General features: G+C 39.8%; 1 protein-coding gene across 10 annotated transcripts in view; it reads left to right on the forward strand.

The window, feature by feature from the left end:
- Positions 1-17,842, forward strand: part of LOC117414964 (ELKS/Rab6-interacting/CAST family member 1) — a 374,494-nt gene that overhangs the window by 305,444 nt on the left and 51,208 nt on the right. For 3 of the 10 annotated variants that reach the window (XM_059026828.1, XM_059026829.1, XM_059026830.1), the window contains one exon: positions 1,881-1,948. The exons of the other annotated variants lie outside the window; for them this stretch is intronic. In XM_059026828.1, coding sequence (XP_058882811.1) covers positions 1,881-1,907 — 27 coding nt within the window. In that variant the 3' untranslated portion in view covers positions 1,908-1,948. The remainder of the gene's footprint in view (positions 1-1,880; positions 1,949-17,842) is intronic. 10 annotated transcript variants of the gene reach the window in all.

A 17,842-nucleotide genomic window follows, 5' to 3' on the forward strand; every position in this document is an offset into this window, starting at 1 on the left:
TCCAAAGAAAAGAAACAGGAGGCGCCATAGAAGGCATTCCGATACTGATCGGCTTGCAGGGCAAATGGAGAAGCTTTTTGAAGCTATGAACCAGCAGTAGTCCCTTTTGATGGAGCTGCTGCGAGAACCCCCCCCCCGTTGTCTCAGTCCCCAGAGTTCAGGCATGCCATGTCCCTTACTGCATCTGAGGGCATGGGTCCCCAAGAACTAATCTTCCCATCCGAGGACGTAGAATCAGATGTCTTGGCTTCCATGGTAAGCCCCTCCCTGTCAGAGGAGCTCACCTCCCTGATCAGACGTGCTACCATGGTCCTGCAGGTGCTTTGGGCGACAGAAGATGAGCCTAAACGCTCTATATTTGATAGGGTGCCCGCTGCTGTGTGTCAGCACTCGGCCCTCCCGGTTCTCCCGAATTTTTCGCATGAGGTGTAATCATTCTGGTAGCACCCAGCAACTGCCCCGGCTGTCTACAGGTCACTGGACAGTTTGTATAGGGTGCATGATGCAGATAAGCTGGGCCTGGCCCAATTTCTTTCTGTTGAGGCTTCCATTGCCTCTTTGGTGCAGATGCCTAATCTAGCATTGCTGAAAAAGGATGTTTGATGTCCAAACAATGCTGCGTCACTGAAATGATGCTGAAAAAGGCCTATGCGGCCTCAGCATTTTGCACACGTCTTGGTAGCTACAGTAGCATCAAGGTTCAAGATGCTGACAACGCGGCAGCTGTTGCAGTCAGTAAGGTTAGGCGACTGGTTCACTACAGTGGACCTCAAGGACGCCTGTTTTCACATCCCTATAAGGCACCGTGTATGTGTTCTGTGTACTGCCGTTCGGTCTCTCTGTAGCTCCTCGCACTTTTTAAAGCTGCAGTGAGGGAGCAGTGAAGGATGCTATATTGGCCCCTCTGAGACTGAAAGCCATCAGAGTTATCAATTAACTGGACGACTGGCTATGTGCCGAGTCACCAGCTCAGGCAGTGTTACACACAGGACTGGTCACCAACCACCTCCAATGGTTAGGTAACACGGTGAACCAATTGAAAAATTGGTTGATGCCCTCTCAAAGGGCTGTCTATCTCGGCGTGAGCCTCAATTCCAAAAACATGATCTCCAATCAGTCGGATGACAGAAGGCTAACAGTCTGCTTGGAGCTGTTTCAGCCCAACGCAGCGGTAAGGGTACCGACCTTTCAGAGACTTCTGGACCTGATGGCAGCAGCATCCCAGATCCTACCCTTAGGGCTCTTATGCCCTGTCTTATAACGTCACCGCTTCCTCACTGTGTCTCGTCACTGAATGGAGGTTCTCTTGTGGTGGAAACAACCAGCTCATCTTTGGGCTTTGGGCTGTGTCACAAAGAGAGAGGTGGTGACTACAGATGCTTCCAACCTAGGTTGGGGTGCTGTTTGGAACAGCTTGGGAGTGTGGGAACCCCTATGGGAGGGTCTTCACATAAATATTTTGGAGCAGCTTCATTGATTCTTGCGACTGCTTGGGTATTCTATTATGCTTAATTCGTATTGATATGCTGGGGGCGGAGACGACGTCAGACGCATACGAGGCTCTTAAAGTAGCAGCTTTGATATAAGTGCTCAGGTAATTCGGGCTAAAAGATCTTCTATCCCATTCGGTAATGGTTACATTTCTATTTCAGGGAACCAGGGTTATGATAATAGCCGAACGTTCTAAATTTACCACAAATAGCATCACCCATATTTTCATCGAGCTTAAAGGTGAATATTGCTGATTAATCTTTTTAATAGGAATACTGCAGCTTCATTGATTCTTTCTTAATATTTCATTGCCTGTGTATAACACTAACCAACTCTTGTTTCAATCCCATGCTGCACTGGGCAAAACCTTGCCATCTCTCAACCAAAAGGATGATGAAGAGGGCATTTGGGCATAGCCAATCAGATGCTCTCACCAGCAGCCATTTTGTTCCGAAGGGTGAGCACCTTTTTATAGAACAAAGCAAGCCTAAAACAAACTAATTTGTATTGATTTTTTTTTTCCCACCAATCACTTGCATCTTTTTAAATTGTTGTTTCATTTCCGGAATTTGCTAATCGCAGCCGTGGTGGTGTGTTTGCTCATTTCACCGTTGATATCCTGTTGTGATCAGTAGTTTGTGAACACCGCTTTTTTTTTATTGTTGAGTTCTGGACAAGGTTTGAAATCAAACTGCACGTACACCATATCCAACGGGCTTCACCATTGAGAACACTTTACTCTAATCAAAGTTAAGGGTTTGAGTTCATCGTGGCTCTATTAAAGAAGGACTCTTGGATTAAATGTTGCTATTTTTATCAAACTAATGCCAAGACAGTAAAGTAAACAAACACCTTAAAACTGATGTTCCAAAATTGAGTTACGCAAAAAACTGATAAGAAAAACACCCTGCTGAGATAATACGCCTGAGCAGAATAAGAATCTTCACCATTACACTTGTACCCACACAATGAGTGTACAGAGCAGTTTTCAAAACTGGACTTGCGTGCTATGTGTGCTGTGTGTACTGTGTGTCCTTAAGTAATCTCATTACTCCAGGACACCATGGGCAAGGCAGGAATTAATTTAATTGAGGTAGTCAAAAAAACTAATTAAAACAGTTCAACCAGTGTAGTCTCTAGCCCTGGTCTCATATAGTCAGCAAGTCATATATTTAGGGAATCGTGTGCTGGATTTAAACTGGTAGCATGCAAGCTGCCACCACCTTTTTTAAAAGGTCTGGTATCTGCCCAGAACTACACTATAGCACCATTGTCAGAGCTAAGCAAAGGCAATGCAAACTGTTTTATAAATCAAAACACACTATAGTGCACAAGGAAACAGCAAATGAGTAGCCCTGTCACCCTACCTCAGACCAAGTAAGAAATGTTTCCCAGCTAAAATGCATTAAAAGGACATTTAAAGGTGATGCAATTGTGACCACGCCTAACCCAAACCCAGACCCCCTCCACCACACACACACACACACACACACACACACACACACACACACACACACACTCGCACTATGTATGTAGAGGAGGGGAGGGGTCACTGGGTATGATTGTGGTAGCTCTAGAGCTTCCTCTGTACTATCTGGGAAGGGCAGGATCAGACCCTGTAGAAATAACTCAAACCCACCATTACAGGAGGCTGTATATTTCAATTATTTTATAAACATAGTCTTTTGGACCCTGGTTGACCCAAGAATAATGGGGATAGCTATTTAATGTCCTGTAAGTCTGTGCCAGGGTTGGATTGCTGTTTGCGGGTATGGGTTTCATTTCCCCAAACCATCCCCAAACCCCTGCCTTTTAAAGTTCCTTAAATTTAAAAATCCATCTGTGTGGGTCACCAAAAAAAAAAAAAAAGAAAAAAAGGAAACATTATTTTTTCAAGCAGTTTTTCCAGATCCTACCGTAATAGAGAAATAAACACCACTGTTAGAATTTCTCTTTGGTACCACAAGACTTTCTTTTATACAAGCTTTTGACCAGCCTTCCAGACTGATCCCACTCTAGGGAATCTTGGAAGATGAATATTAGGGAAGATCATTTCGAAAAGGAAGACGCTTTAGGAAGAAGCAGATCAGTACCTAATATATTTATTACCAGCTGTTCAAAGGTTAGAAAGCTATGTTTAGGAGAGAGAAAAAAAATTGTAAATTATCACTTAGGTGGGTGTTTGAGTATGCAGGACATCATTGCAAGAAGTTAATTATCACTGCAATGTATTAGTCTGTTTTCACACCTCTATGAACACAGGTATTTGCTTTGAATTTCTCAATATGAAACCCCTTTCAACCAAAACCTCTGAGCTAATTCACCAAAGTTCTTCCAGATCAACTGATATGACCACTATTATTATATTTATTATAATATTCAATAAAAAAAGCATTATTCCAAACGATCAATCTTTTAGCTGCCAGAATGGAATCCAACCCCTGTCTGTGAATTGACTAATTGCTTATTGTTGGTACAAAGAGTCCAAAAATCCAACTCTAATAATACATCTTTGGTTTCTTGCACCGTTTAAGAGACCTATTTTCTCATAAATCTAATAATTAATCCATACAACCACCTTAAAGAGCAACTTGGTACTTAGCATATAACTTGTATATCATTTTCTGTTTCAATCATCGCATCCAGGTGTCTTTTTAAACTCCCCAGTGGTAGGGCTCCCGAGTGGCGCATCCAGTAAAGGCGCTCCTCGCAGGATGTGCCCTATAGCCTGGAGATCGCTGGTTCGAATCCAGGCTATGTCACAGCTGACCGTGACCGAGAGTTCCTAGGGTAGGGAGGGCTTAGGTCGGCAGGGGAATCCACGGCTCACCGCGCATCAGCGACCCCTGTGGCCGATAGGGCGCCTGTGGCTCTGCAGCGGAGCCGCCAGATCTGTGTTGTCCTCCGGCACTATAGGTCTGGTAGCATTGCTGTGGATCTGCAGTGCGAAAAATGACGGCTTGGAAGGAGCACGTTTCGGAGGACGCGTGTTTCAGCCTCCGTTTCCTGAGTCGGCGGGGGGGTTGCGAGCGGTGAGCCGGGGATACAGATAATAATTGGGCATGCTAAATTGGGGTGAAAACCGGGGTAAAAATAATTGGCGACGACTAAATTTAAAAAAATAAATTAATAAATAAATAAATAAATAAATAAATAAATAAACTCCCCAGTGGCCCCAAAAGAACTCTCAAACACGTCTTCTCTCGAAGTACAGCTGGTACACCAGGGTGTAACTGTTAACCGATCCCCCTGGCAACACACAAGTAGATGTATTTACTTAATCATTAAGAGATACCACAAAGATAAAATGTGCCATTTCTTACATTCACGGTGGGCAGAGTGTTGCAGGTGGGGGCAGTTTATTGGTTACACTCTGCTGTACCAGTGGTCACATGGGTGCTTTTAACTTCTGAGTTTTAACAAAGTTCCTAGGATGTGATGACTAAAACAGAAAATAATATGCAAAGGGATTCTGAAAAAGAATAATACATCAGTAAAGATAACCGTGACATTTCACACTTGTTTCTCTTTAAATTACATGGCATATAAGATGGATTATCACTTCACCTGATCCATGCCCTTACTGCTTGAGATTGCTTTGCTGTCCAGATGCCTTGATGCCTGCAGTCAAATCCGCTGCAGCAGCAATGATTAATAATCAACACGGTTCTGGAAAGCAGGCTAAATGGAAATGGACTGCGAAAAAGACTTTCCATCTTTAAGAAAAACAAATTACAAAAAAAGAATCTAGGATCAAACTGAAGAAGAGCCCAAAGTATATATACATTTGTGTTTGATTTCAACCTTGGTCATTTTTGTGTTTGCATCCAAATATTTGTGTAAGACACTCCCTTGTTGTTGTTGTTGTGTTTTTTATTTTTTTTCCTATATTAACTTATATATTCTTTTTTGTTTCATTGTTGATGGCACTTTCATTAATCTCACTTTCAGCTTCTTATCCTTCATCGTCATCATCACTGTTTTATTTCTTTGCCTTTGTTTAATTATTCTTCCCTCCCCAAGGCGATATTTTACCTGTTGAAACATCCACCAGTGAAAACCAGTGGGCAAGTAAATACATAGAACGTAAAGTGACTTACGGTACATTTACCTAACCGTCTACAAAGGATGCTGATGAGGTTTGTCTGTTTTCTGAGAGACTTTTCCTTTCAGAGCATTTCTGTTGAGTTTTGGTAAAGCTGCTTGGATTTTTACAGCAACCTGTACTTTTTTTCATAATATATAGTTAAATAATAATCAGTATATATACAGGTACATTATAGGAAGGTGTGTAGTTATGGAGAGCAAAACTTGTCTGTACTGCCTTCTAGGAAGTTGATATTCCTTGGCATCTTTCTTGCGGACAAAATTAACCAGGATCTCTTGCTCCACTGTGATCGATTTGCAGGGTCTTGCTGATGTTAGGCTAGTTAGGTGTAGTTTAATTACTGTATTACTTTGATTTAACACAGCTGCATTTATTTTAAATTGCTAAAAAAAAAAAAAACAGCTGTAGCGATTATTCAAGGGCGGCAGTAATTAGAAGTACTATGGTTTTCAAAAGGTGCAATTTTTTATTGTGGTATTTGAGGGAGGCGTATATTGAAGTTTATTTCTGTGGATACAACTTGATCAGGATGGCAAAGAAGTCCTACAACTTTAAACAGCTGTTGAGCTCGCAGATCAGAGTTTGACTATGTGAGCACACATACCAGAGTATCATGGAGAGGGAAATAATAACAAGCGAGAAATGTCAATTCAACACAGAGGCGTTCGGTTTATTTTCCCTTTCTTTTCTTACAGCAGTTTCTAAGAATTGCAGGGCTGAACTCTTTAATATTTGGTGCGTTACTTTCTCTTCAATCAGCAAGATAACTAAACGCTCACGGTCTCCTGGTCCAGGCAGGGCTTCGGTGAGGAAGAGGAGTTGATCCCGTGGCTATCCCCTAAGCAGCAACGCTACAGCGAGAGCTACATTAGCTTCTGCATGACACTCCAAAACACCCCCCCCCCCCCACTCTCCAAACTTCCTGCCTGGATCAGGATTCTACAGCGTATCTTATTAGCCAAAATACTGTGCATACAACCAAAACAGAAATGCATTTAAGAAACTTCAATAATAATCATACAGCTCCTGTATTACTTTCCTTGCTAATTCCTAAATAAATGTATTTTAGTAATGCTGTATCAGTACTTAGTGCTGTGTACCAACGGTATTTTTTTGTTTAGGTTCCATAAACCTTACAGTAAAATACCAGTATGCTCCAGGGTGTAATTGTATTCTTTTAAATACATTTTATTTAAGTTTATTCAATTGATTTTGTCTCTATTTGTAATGTTTTGCCATACTATGTTTTGTATGTGTTTCTTTATTAACTGGTGCATTTATTTGAGCTGGGGTAGGGACTTTTTTTTTTACATGTTACATTATTGTACATTATTGAGAGCTACGTTTATTCGAGGGTCTATTACAAATCTGATATCCGAGTGCGGCGCTTATTCAAGGCCAGCGGTAATTCAATGTAATACAGTATCTGAATATCTGCAAAGGTTTACCGTGCTATGTTTGTATTTTCTTGTTGTTTTCTGTCCTCAGCTGACCTTGGTATAAATCTTTAAGGGCAGTTTTCTTTTTCTGCCATTTTGTTATATTTGGGGGGTGGGCATTCAATTCTCATTTATCACACACTACCCCGTGCAATATTTTTTATAATCTCTGGTGAGCAATTTTGTTTCCCGGCTGAGAAGCAAGCAACAGAAGACAGCAACTATGAGAGGTACAGTTGGAATTTCTTTCAGTTTGACAACAGCTTGCACTGGGGTCGCTCTCTGTTGCTGGTGTTAATGAGTGTGTGTTTTCCATATCAACCCACCCTGTATTATGGGAAATATGAACTGGATGAGCCCACTGAAAAAATTGCTCACCAGTTATTATTATAGAATTACTAATGGATTTGGAACTAATACTGCACAGGCATCCACATACAGCAGTTCACAAGCTTTCTTGGCTCAAGGCCCCCTTGTGATATTAGGCACACTGGTCCAATGAATGGATAGAAAAATAACATTCTAGTCCTTCTGGAGTAACTAACTTTCATTGCAAATGTAACATTTTTAAAAGATGAAAGACAATAGTGAACGTCAATGTCACACAAACTGACCTACCAAGTCTCACTCATTTACAAGGGTAACTTGTCCCAGGTTTTAAGCATCTTACTCGTAAAACATACACTGTTTGTCAGATGTCAGGGTTATATGGGAGGGAATATTTTCATATTGCAGACCCCGCATAAAAGATTAATTCTCAAACTGAACGCAGTAGGGATTCAAGGAAATGCATGCACATGGATTAGGGAGTGGTTAACAGGTAGAAAACAGAAAGTACTGATTAGAGGAGAAACCTCAAAATGGAGTGAGGTAACCAGTTGTGTACCACAGGGATCAGTATTAGGTCCTCTGCTATTCCTAATCTACATTAATGATTTAGATTCTGGTATAGTAAGCAAACTCGTTAAATTTGCAGACGACACAAAAATAGGAGTGGCAAACACAGTTAAAGCAGCAAAGGTCATTCAAAATGATCTAGACAGCATTCAGAATTGGGCAGACACATGGCAAATGAAATTTAAGAGAAAAGTGTAAAGTATTGCATGCGGGCAATAAAAATGTGCTTTATAAATATCATATGGGAGATAGTGAAATTGAAGAAGGGAACTATGAAAAAGACCTAGGAGTTTATATTGACTCAGAAATGTCTTCATCTAGACAATGTGGGGAAGCTATAAAAAAAGGCTAACAAGATGCTCGGATATATTGTGAGAAGTGTTGAATTTAAATCAAGGGAAGTAATGTTAACTCTACAATGCATTAGTAAGACCTCACCTAGAATATTGTGTTCAGTTCTGGGCACCTCGTTACAAAAAGGATATTGCTGCTCTAGAAAGAGTGCAAAGAAGAGCAACCAGAATTATCCCGGGTTTAAAAGGCATGTCGTATGCAGACAGGCTAAAATAATTGAATCTATTCAGTCTTGAACAAAGAAGACTACTCTGCGATCTGATTCAAACATTCAAAATCCTAAAAGGTATAGACAATGTCAACGCAGGGGACTTCTTTGACCTGAAAAAAGAAACAAGGACCAGGGGTCACAAATGGAGATTAGATAAAGGGGCATTCAGAACAGAAAATAGGAGGCACTTTTTTACACAGAGATTTGGAACTAATACTGCACAGGGAAAAGTGTGTGTCTTTGTTTCTTGCTGTCCATGTTGTGTTGTCATTTTTCGAAATTTGTTTATGCTATTGTTAATCTTGAAATGGGCCAGAAGTTTACCCTTCTTAAAACAAAGCACTTTAATTTTTCAGAGCTTTTAAAAAATGTTATCTGTTTGTACGTTGCATTTGCTTACTTTTTTTTTTACGTAAATACCTACAAGGCAGCTTTTGTCTTTAATTGAAATCATTGAAAAACATAGAAAAAAACAGTAAAGTTGACATAGCTGTGAATGCAAACAAGCTGCCTTTACTACTAATAGTCGTTTAGAAAAGCCATGAACTAACAGTCTATTATTTATCTCTGGTTTGTTTTTCTGATTTAATGACATTTAGGTCCATTATTAAACAGCTGAGCCTTGTTTTGTGCAAAGATTTTACTTCTTTACATGCTTGCAGTGCAAGTACCGATATATCAATGCATAGAAATCTCTGTAAAGGAACTACAGCCTCCACAATGTACCAAAATCAGGAACGTCCTGCCAAATGAGTAAGTTTCGCATGTAAATGTGCTTGTTTTTCACAATGCAGTCATCAGTTATTTTAAAGGAATTATGTATTCGTACTCTCTGTTTGGAACAGGAGACGCTATAGGAAAAAGATTAGCTATGTTTAATCAGAAGTTTCAAACCGTCAAGCTGTATATGGCCAGCCTCCATGACACAGTCTCATCATAATGTGAATTTTGTAAATAGCACGAACTAATAGTGGCCATTGGTGTGTGATTAAAATTGCTTTGTACCAAATTGCTTCTCGGAAAGCACATTGGAGCGGAATGCTTTCCTGAATTGTCTGTATTCCACCACAGAAGCACACATACCTGCAGTGCATTGTGTAGTGCATGATACTAAATGTGAAGTACAGTTGAATGGTTTTTTTTTTTTTTTTGCCCAAGGTTCCAGACACCTCTTAGTCCTCTAGTCTAAACTGCCATGCGAATGCAACACAGTTAGTCCTTGGCAGTGGATTCCTGGGAAGGCTGTGTTGAAAGTCAGATTACGAAGATGACTTAGTCCTGCAAAGCCCTCTTGCTTGTATCTCAGTCCTTTCAAACAGAAACCATTGTGCCTCCTAGGTGGGAAGGAACCTGCAGAGCCTGTTAACAGGCAACGATAAACACTACTTAAATATCATTGTCTGGTAAAAATGTAATAAACTTTGGTAATGGGAACACTGTGCATCAGTAGACGGTATTGCATTACAGGGTGCGTGAGAAACTCAGCATGATTCGAGGAAACCATAGAACAAGTATATTACAGGTACTGCTCTCTGATAGGCTTTAGTTTGCTCTAAGGCTGATGGTCAAATCAATATGTCCCAAACTGTAGCAATTTTTACTGAAGAATAAGGCACGGTGATTATATGCATACCACTGTATTGTATAAACTACCTACCAGCAAGAAATACAAATGATAAAAGAAACTTTTAATAAAATTCAGTGACCAAACTTTTTGACTTTTTTCAATGTCTTCCAAAAAAAACTTCTAGTCAAAATGTTTGTCAACGTTTTTTACTGTTTGTAAATTCAACACTATTGAATGTTTAATAGTTATAGAAGTCTAAAGACTCAACTAAACATACCCATCTTGATCTCCCAGGTTGACCCTTCACGGAACCGTCTATGTTATACACAAATGGAGTCCTTTTATTTTGGGTTTATTTAAGTAAGTCGTGTCAATTTAGTTAATGTTATAACAACACGGTGTTTATACAGTCTAATATAGTGTCCACATTGTAATTCTTGGATCAGATAGCTGATAGTCTGATTGTTTTGGGATTTTTAGAGGAACGTCACTAAGGGGTCAAGGGACATTATAGGTAGCCATGGAATCCACTAACCAGAATAAGGAAGAGCAGTAAAAATCAGAAGTAACGGCAACTTGAGTAATTTCGTGGGCTTTTTTAAACTGTTCAAAGCACTTGGTAGTACAGGAAAACAAAATCTATATAGCACAATATTCAAGTGACACAACTCAGAACTAATCAGAATGATTTCATATATCATAAAAAGATAAGGGGTTCATACAAAAAAAACAACCTGTGAATGTAATTTGAAGCTACTTGCTCTTTGTAATTATTTTGGTTAAGTGCCAGGTGTTCTTTAAACCGTTCCCTTCGAAGTGCCACCTTCTCTGCAGTTACAGGATGATGCTTAGGGGGCTGAGGGAGAGAGCATGGGGGAGACTGGAGGAATATATATGGGTCCTCCAAGTTATACATAAACATTTTAAAGGCGTTTTGTAGGACAGACAGAGAAAAACAGCTGGTGTCTGTTTCTGTTGATCTGACAGAATGTGTACGTTGCTGTACCGGACCACCTTCCTCGCGCAGTAGGAAGGTGCTGAGGATATTCAGCAATGCCACAAGCGAGAAATTCCTCTTGGTTAGGAACAGGACTGGAAAGCGCCTGGATTCTTCGCTCAGCAGCTCAGATCAACACAGTACTTCAGCAATCAGCAGGCTCCCCCTAAGACAGGGTTTTTTATTTTTTATTTTTTTGAGATCTATATTTTTGATTGCTTTCAGAGCATTACCTTTAAAAAGTAAGAAGAGGAGTTCCAAAAAGTACAGAGTGGCACATCCCCACGTGTTGCTACAACTGTTTTTCTTTTCATTATTTACATCATGACAACTTTTTACACTTATAACTTTAATGTCTGTTTTAAAGCTCTTTTCAAAGTGTTCACTCCAGTGCACTGCGGTTTGAGATCTGTCTTCTAAATCACTGCAGGATAAAAGCTCTGGCTTTTCTGTTCCGTACCATGGATCGTTTGACAATGTGGGCAATAATCCTTACACTGTCAGTGCACTAGAGCAGACATTTTGAAACAGACTTTAAAGTTATAAGTGTAAAAAGTTGTCAGGATGTTAACAATGAAAAGAAAACTGACAGGTATGTTATTTAAACAGCTGTAGCAACATGTGGGGACATGTAACACTATATTTTTCGGAACCCCACCACTTACTTTTTAAGGAATGCAATGGGACGGCTTTTAAGGCTAGGAATTGAAATTGGCCTTGGCTGGAAATGTCCTTAACATGTTATTTATTTTTTATTTACTGCGGTTTTTGCATTGGTCATGCATTCTCTTGTCTTTTGTGGTGATTTATAAATCCATATATTAAAAATCCATTAATAGAATACATTAGATAAAATACATCCATGAGTTAATTTACATTCCCTCCACTTGGAAATGGTTTGAATCTTTTTTGAGATGCATTAGATTTCTAGTTTAGATGCGAACATGAAAGTAATCTTGAATGCTTTTTTAATCAAAATAATGTGGATAAGGGAAGTACTTGGGACCCAGTTGTTTACATGTTAAAATGAACCTGTCGTCTGAATGAGAAAGGGATAATAATGATGGGATAACTTTTTTTTAAGAAAAAAAAAGAGAACTGGATCGATGATCTGGGATTCCTCTGATAAGAAAAAAGGGTATGCAGGGGTGTGTGTACTGTGTGTGTGAGAGAAGGACATGGGGAGGATCCTATCTACCTCGCTGTCTTAAGATATCTTTTAAGATGAGCTAATTTGTTTGTTTAAAACAGATGGAGTTGTAGGCTCCTACTTATAATGCAGGCCTTTATCTTTTCATTCTACATGCTGATTTTCAACTCAGATTTAAGTGATACTCAGGTGTCTGAGTCTAGTCTATAATGACACAATATACTTTTATTTACAGCAGGACCAAAAATAAACTAGTAATACATGAAATAATCAATGGGAAGCCTTTATCAAAGTTTTTTATATATATATATATATATATATATATATATATATATATATATATATATATATATATATATATATATATATATATATATATAATTTCATCCACAAAAACAAATTGTAAGAAACTAACAAGCACAATAACATTTCAATTAATGCCTTCAGAAATCTTAAACAGTGATGAAGGGACTGTAGCAGAAACGTTTGTTTGCCTGACTTTTTAAAAAAAAAAAATTAATTTTTATTTGATATTCCTATCACTCTGTCTGTCTGTAAGTGCTAACGACCGACCGACCCACCCAGTCATTAAGTGAAGCCAGACTTTAAATCTACCTCCGCTCCACCCAGAGGTCAAGCAGGGGGGAGGTCATGCCCGGAGGTCTTTATGACCTCACTCCAGCTCTTCCAGGGCTGTCTTTGGGGGTGAGCCTTTTTACAGAAGCAGGATTCTTGACCTTTGAGGGAGTGTGTCAGGAGTGATAACACTGTAAATCTCACTGGGGCATCCTGTGGGGCCATCTCTCTTAAAAATAGAAGGGGAGAATCAGCACGTGTGTGGCACGTTAAGGGGTTATCCTGCAGACAACCCAATATTTCACAAAACTGTCTGTCTTGGGGGTCTTACACTGACCTCTGACGTGTGTGCCTGGGGAGCTCTACTAAAGATTTGGATGAGGCTGGAATAGGAGCTGTTGGAGTGGCTGGTTTGTGAGGTCGGCACACAGAGATGACATGGGGACTCTTAACACCCAGCTGCAGTATTCTTGGTCTCAGAACAGCTAAGTGTGCTCGATTCCACAGTCGTCTGCACTTGGGTAGTTGAGTGAGCAGATGGTTCTTATCTGTATTGGAGCAAATTACTTTATCTGTTGAGCAGCAATATACTTCACTTTAGGGCTACAAGAAAGGGATTCCCAATGGATAATTATACAGCCTTGTTTACAAGTCTAATCTGTTTAAGTGAGGTGGTTTATTTATTTAAAACTTTATAACTTTATTGGGATTTCACATTTTAGAAGCAGAGGGCAGCAGAGAAATACAAATTAAAAACACACACACGCACACTAAATAAAACAGACACATTCCTACATATCAAGTTGAGTAATTTAATTGAAACAAGTCTATCCCCTTCGCTCACGATTTATTTTAATTGTTCGATATTTTAAAATAGATTGTGTGAACTTTATGGAGTTCAAGAAGTAGCCCTGCCAAAACTTTGAAAAAACATCTATTGATTTATAAAATAGATACATAGATAGGAAAGCTAACATTGTACAGTTCTAGACACAGTGACTGAAGGGGATATAACGTGAGTTTTCAATCAGTTTTTGGTTGCTTGTTCTAGTCAGGACTGGATTAACGCAGGGGCTTTAGGGGCTGCAGCCCAGGGCCTCAAATTTTGAGGGGCCCCAAAATATATATATATACTGTACATATAATTTATAATGCAATATCTAAAACATGAATAAGTAGTGTGTGACTGTGTGGCAATGTGCCCCGCCCCTGTGTGCATATTATGTGTTGTATGTTGCGTGCGTGTGTTAATGTTGGTGTATAGATTGGTACACGGGATATAAACGGGTCTGTGTTTCACGTGTGATTTAAAAAGTGTAGATTTGTATTTAGGCACGAGGAGGGCACAAATCACTTCACGTACTGGTTAAATGTAATATGTGAGCACGGGGTTGCACAGAATTAATTCACGTGCTGGGATTCAAGTGAATAATTAATTAGTAATTGAATCCCAGCACAACAGTATATATAGATGCACGTTTCTTTCACTCAGGGTTGGGTGTTCGGTGAGTGGAGAACGGGATTGGAGAGGTAATTGTGAATTATAAAAGTGAATAGTTAAAGTATCTGCTCACCGTGTTTGTTTGTCTGTCTAGTCTGTTTTGTTCGTCTATTTATTTTGGCCTCAAGTGCCGTGCCCTGTGTTTTGTCTGTTCAAACCTTTTATTTTCTTTCGCTCAGCTTCACCAAACCACACCTCTCTGTCTGTTTATTTCCTGCTTCTGGTCTGACGCCACCCACTCCGGCCGTCTTTGTGACACTGTATGGATCAGAACAACAGGTCTGTTTTACCAAGCTGTACTGCGTTGGAGGAGCAGGGACTGACTGATCATATGACTTGACCTGCGATCAAGTCACGTGCCACTTTTATCAGGTGTGCTGCGGTGCGAACGTGATGCAGATCGGAACCTCTAAATGTCTGACAAAGCAGCACCTAGGAAGTATGAGAGCGACGCTGAAAAGCAGAAACACAAGAATCGCGAGGAAGATACATTAAACAAAACACCAATTCTGATACGCTGTTTTAATCCAGTACCAACAAGTGTATGTGAAGGTACCAGTACTTCGGAAAATACATTGGAGAGAAATCAACAGGAGGAAACGACCTAGCTTTATATGGATTACAGTGAGGCAATCTCCATGGAAAAATAAAAATAAGTCTCACCTTTTTCTCACTCTATTTTGGTAGTAGTTTCGAGTTGTGTGTGTTTCCATGTAGTTGTCTTTTAGACTGAGAAATTGTTGTTCCAAATGCAAATAAACTAATTCATATTAAGATACCAGAGGCTGTGTTTGTGCCTGAGTTTTTGCGCGACTTGCTGATGTCGTACAACTTTCTTAAACCGGTTTCCAATTTTTTAGGTTGTCTTTAAACACAGTCTGCCTCATTTGGTGTGTCGTCCCCGCCCCCCCCCCCCCCCCATAAAAACAAAAAAAAACTAAACAGCGTTACACAAATAATAATAATAAAAACAACATTACATACGAAAGTGCTGTGTACTATCCTTGTATTATTTGCTAAACATTTTTTTTGACTGCATATATATTTACTACAAACCTATTATACACGTACGTATTCGTAAGCGATAAGGAAAACACATTTCCAGATAACTTGGTTTTACGACTAAAGAGTCTGCAGTTTGCACTTCCCATTTTGTATTTGAAACTGCCAGTAACTAACGCTGTGGCCAATGCTCATTTTCAAAACTGCCGCTAATTCAAACATCGGGTAAAATATGGATCAGCTAAGACTGAATAATTTGACATTAATGTTAATCGAGCATGGTGGTAGTAAAACTAAAGGGAAGCACATTAATATGCAAAGAGGGGCGCCCAAAACGATAACAGCCCCGGCCCCTATTAAACCTAATCCAGCCCTGGTTCTAGTCACAGGGTGCCTTATACACATATGTATGCTGCTTGCCATTATAGCGCTATTCTGTGGTATCTGAATTTTTCTCTAAGGTTATCAAAACAAACCTAGTCAGTAAACAAAGAGGTGTATTGTGTTTACATCTGTACCCAGCACCAAATTAAAACCTCAATCCACATAATCATCAGAATGATCTGAGGTTCTGGACACTTGTGATGATCTGAGGTTCTGGACACTTGTGATGATCTGAGGTTCTGAACACTTGTGATGATCTGAGGTTCTATACACTTGTGATGATCTGAGGTTCTGGCCACTTGTGATGATCTGAGGTTCCGGACACTTGTGATGATGAACTGCTCCGGTTTGCTGGTTCCATTCCACCTACACATTTGAAAAAGCATAGCTTGAAACTAACACCAGCTCTGCACCCGATCTTTCAGAACTGTTATTTTAAGTGATCTTGAGTCAGGAGATTGGTCATAAATGCATTGTTCCTCCCTCATAGCTGCATGGGCATCTCCTGTTAGTAAACCTACAGACTCAGGTGTGACTTATTCATACTGTGATGAGAAGTGCGATCAGTTCAGAGCAGATTTACCAGGGGCCTGATTGTTCAAACTCCTGGTACCTGGTCATTTTAATTATAAACCCAAACCAGGGAAGTTTTGAAACCAAGTACTGGGTCCTGGCTAGTTCAGGTTTCAAGCCCCGAGTGTGTATATATTTTGATGGTCTCTCTCTATCCTTCAAAGCTGTGATGATTTAGGAATTCTCCCTGACTAAATGACAGCTTTGTTACTACATATTTGGACTACCAAGTACTACAGCCACTCAGAAGTCGATAGTAGTAGAATTAGGAGCAGCATAGTACCCAGTAGTATTCGATGACAATCTCCTACTGAACTACTTTGACATTCATGAATGGCTGCCACTGGTGTACTAAGTAATTACTAATAATAAACAACAAGTATATCAGTAACTTAATCCTGTTACGACTGGAAATTCAAAATTAGGGCTGTCACTATGACGAAAAAGTTGATGACCATGAAGTATATCAACGTTACTTACAGAATAGTATAGAATGACACATAGTGGAGGTACCATCATAAAATGAGTACACCAAGTTTCAACAAAAATAGATAAGTGGTTGTCAAGATACATGTAAGTGTGACAAACAGCGACACCTCTGAATTTCCACAATCTGATACTCCCAATAACGTAAGTGCATGTGAGCGCCTCCGCTGTATCCCCGTCGGTGGGTAATTATGTCTGCCCTGTCAAGGGAGATGTACAGCAGAATGTAGTAAGCATTGCTGTTTTAGTAGAAGTTGGCGCGCGGTCCTTTGATGTGCAAGCTGGCTTTAGTAGGACAGTAGTAGTTTCGCAATAATGAATTGCCAATAAAGGACAGCCCTGGGTGAGGGGGAAATGAGGGGCTGAAATACTGTAAGCTGCTCTTGAAAGAGGCTAGATTACTGCAGCCAAGAGAGCCCTGTTGTGCATGTTTAAATCAAATGACAAAATCCAAACAGCATGCAGCTGCGTGTTAGCAGGTTTCTGGCAGGTAGGGCTTCATGTCATGGTTTTGAGAGGTTCCAGGAATGCTCAGCCTCCTCTGTGAGTAAAAGGAAATCTTCAAAAATCAAACCACAGGCCCTTGAAAACAAATCATCAGCTCTTTTTATGTCGCTAATTAAAATACAAAGAAAGAGAAGATTTCTGTTGGTTACAGTTAAAACAGTGAGCTGTTAGTTTACTTTTTTAATTTGAAACATCGGAGCCATTGTGTGTCCGTGTCAACGCACCCATCTTTGATGTTTGTTTTCCACCCCTGAACACACCACAGATTAAAACCACGTTCTTCTCTAGCAAACATTAAAGGTGTCGCAGTTGCTTAAGTAAAAAAAGCATTTTATATAAGCTTGTGTCATGATGTAGCTTTTCATAGTCCTATTTTTGTACCCTAGTTTAGAAGGCTATTTTGACATTCTTTACACATCAGTAAGCATACTGTTTCAAGTACCTTTGTGACCTCTATAGAACTGAAACATGTATGATGTACAGTAAGAATCACATTACATACACTGGGGGCAGAGTGTTGCAATGGGACAGGTTAATGGTTCTGGGGTACCATCTGTATGTAGAAACATTGAGGTTTGTACTGAAACCACAGGGATGCT

The sequence above is a fragment of the Acipenser ruthenus genome, chromosome 7, assembly GCF_902713425.1.
Source record: "Acipenser ruthenus chromosome 7, fAciRut3.2 maternal haplotype, whole genome shotgun sequence".
Classification (NCBI taxonomy): Eukaryota; Metazoa; Chordata; class Actinopteri; order Acipenseriformes; family Acipenseridae; genus Acipenser; species Acipenser ruthenus.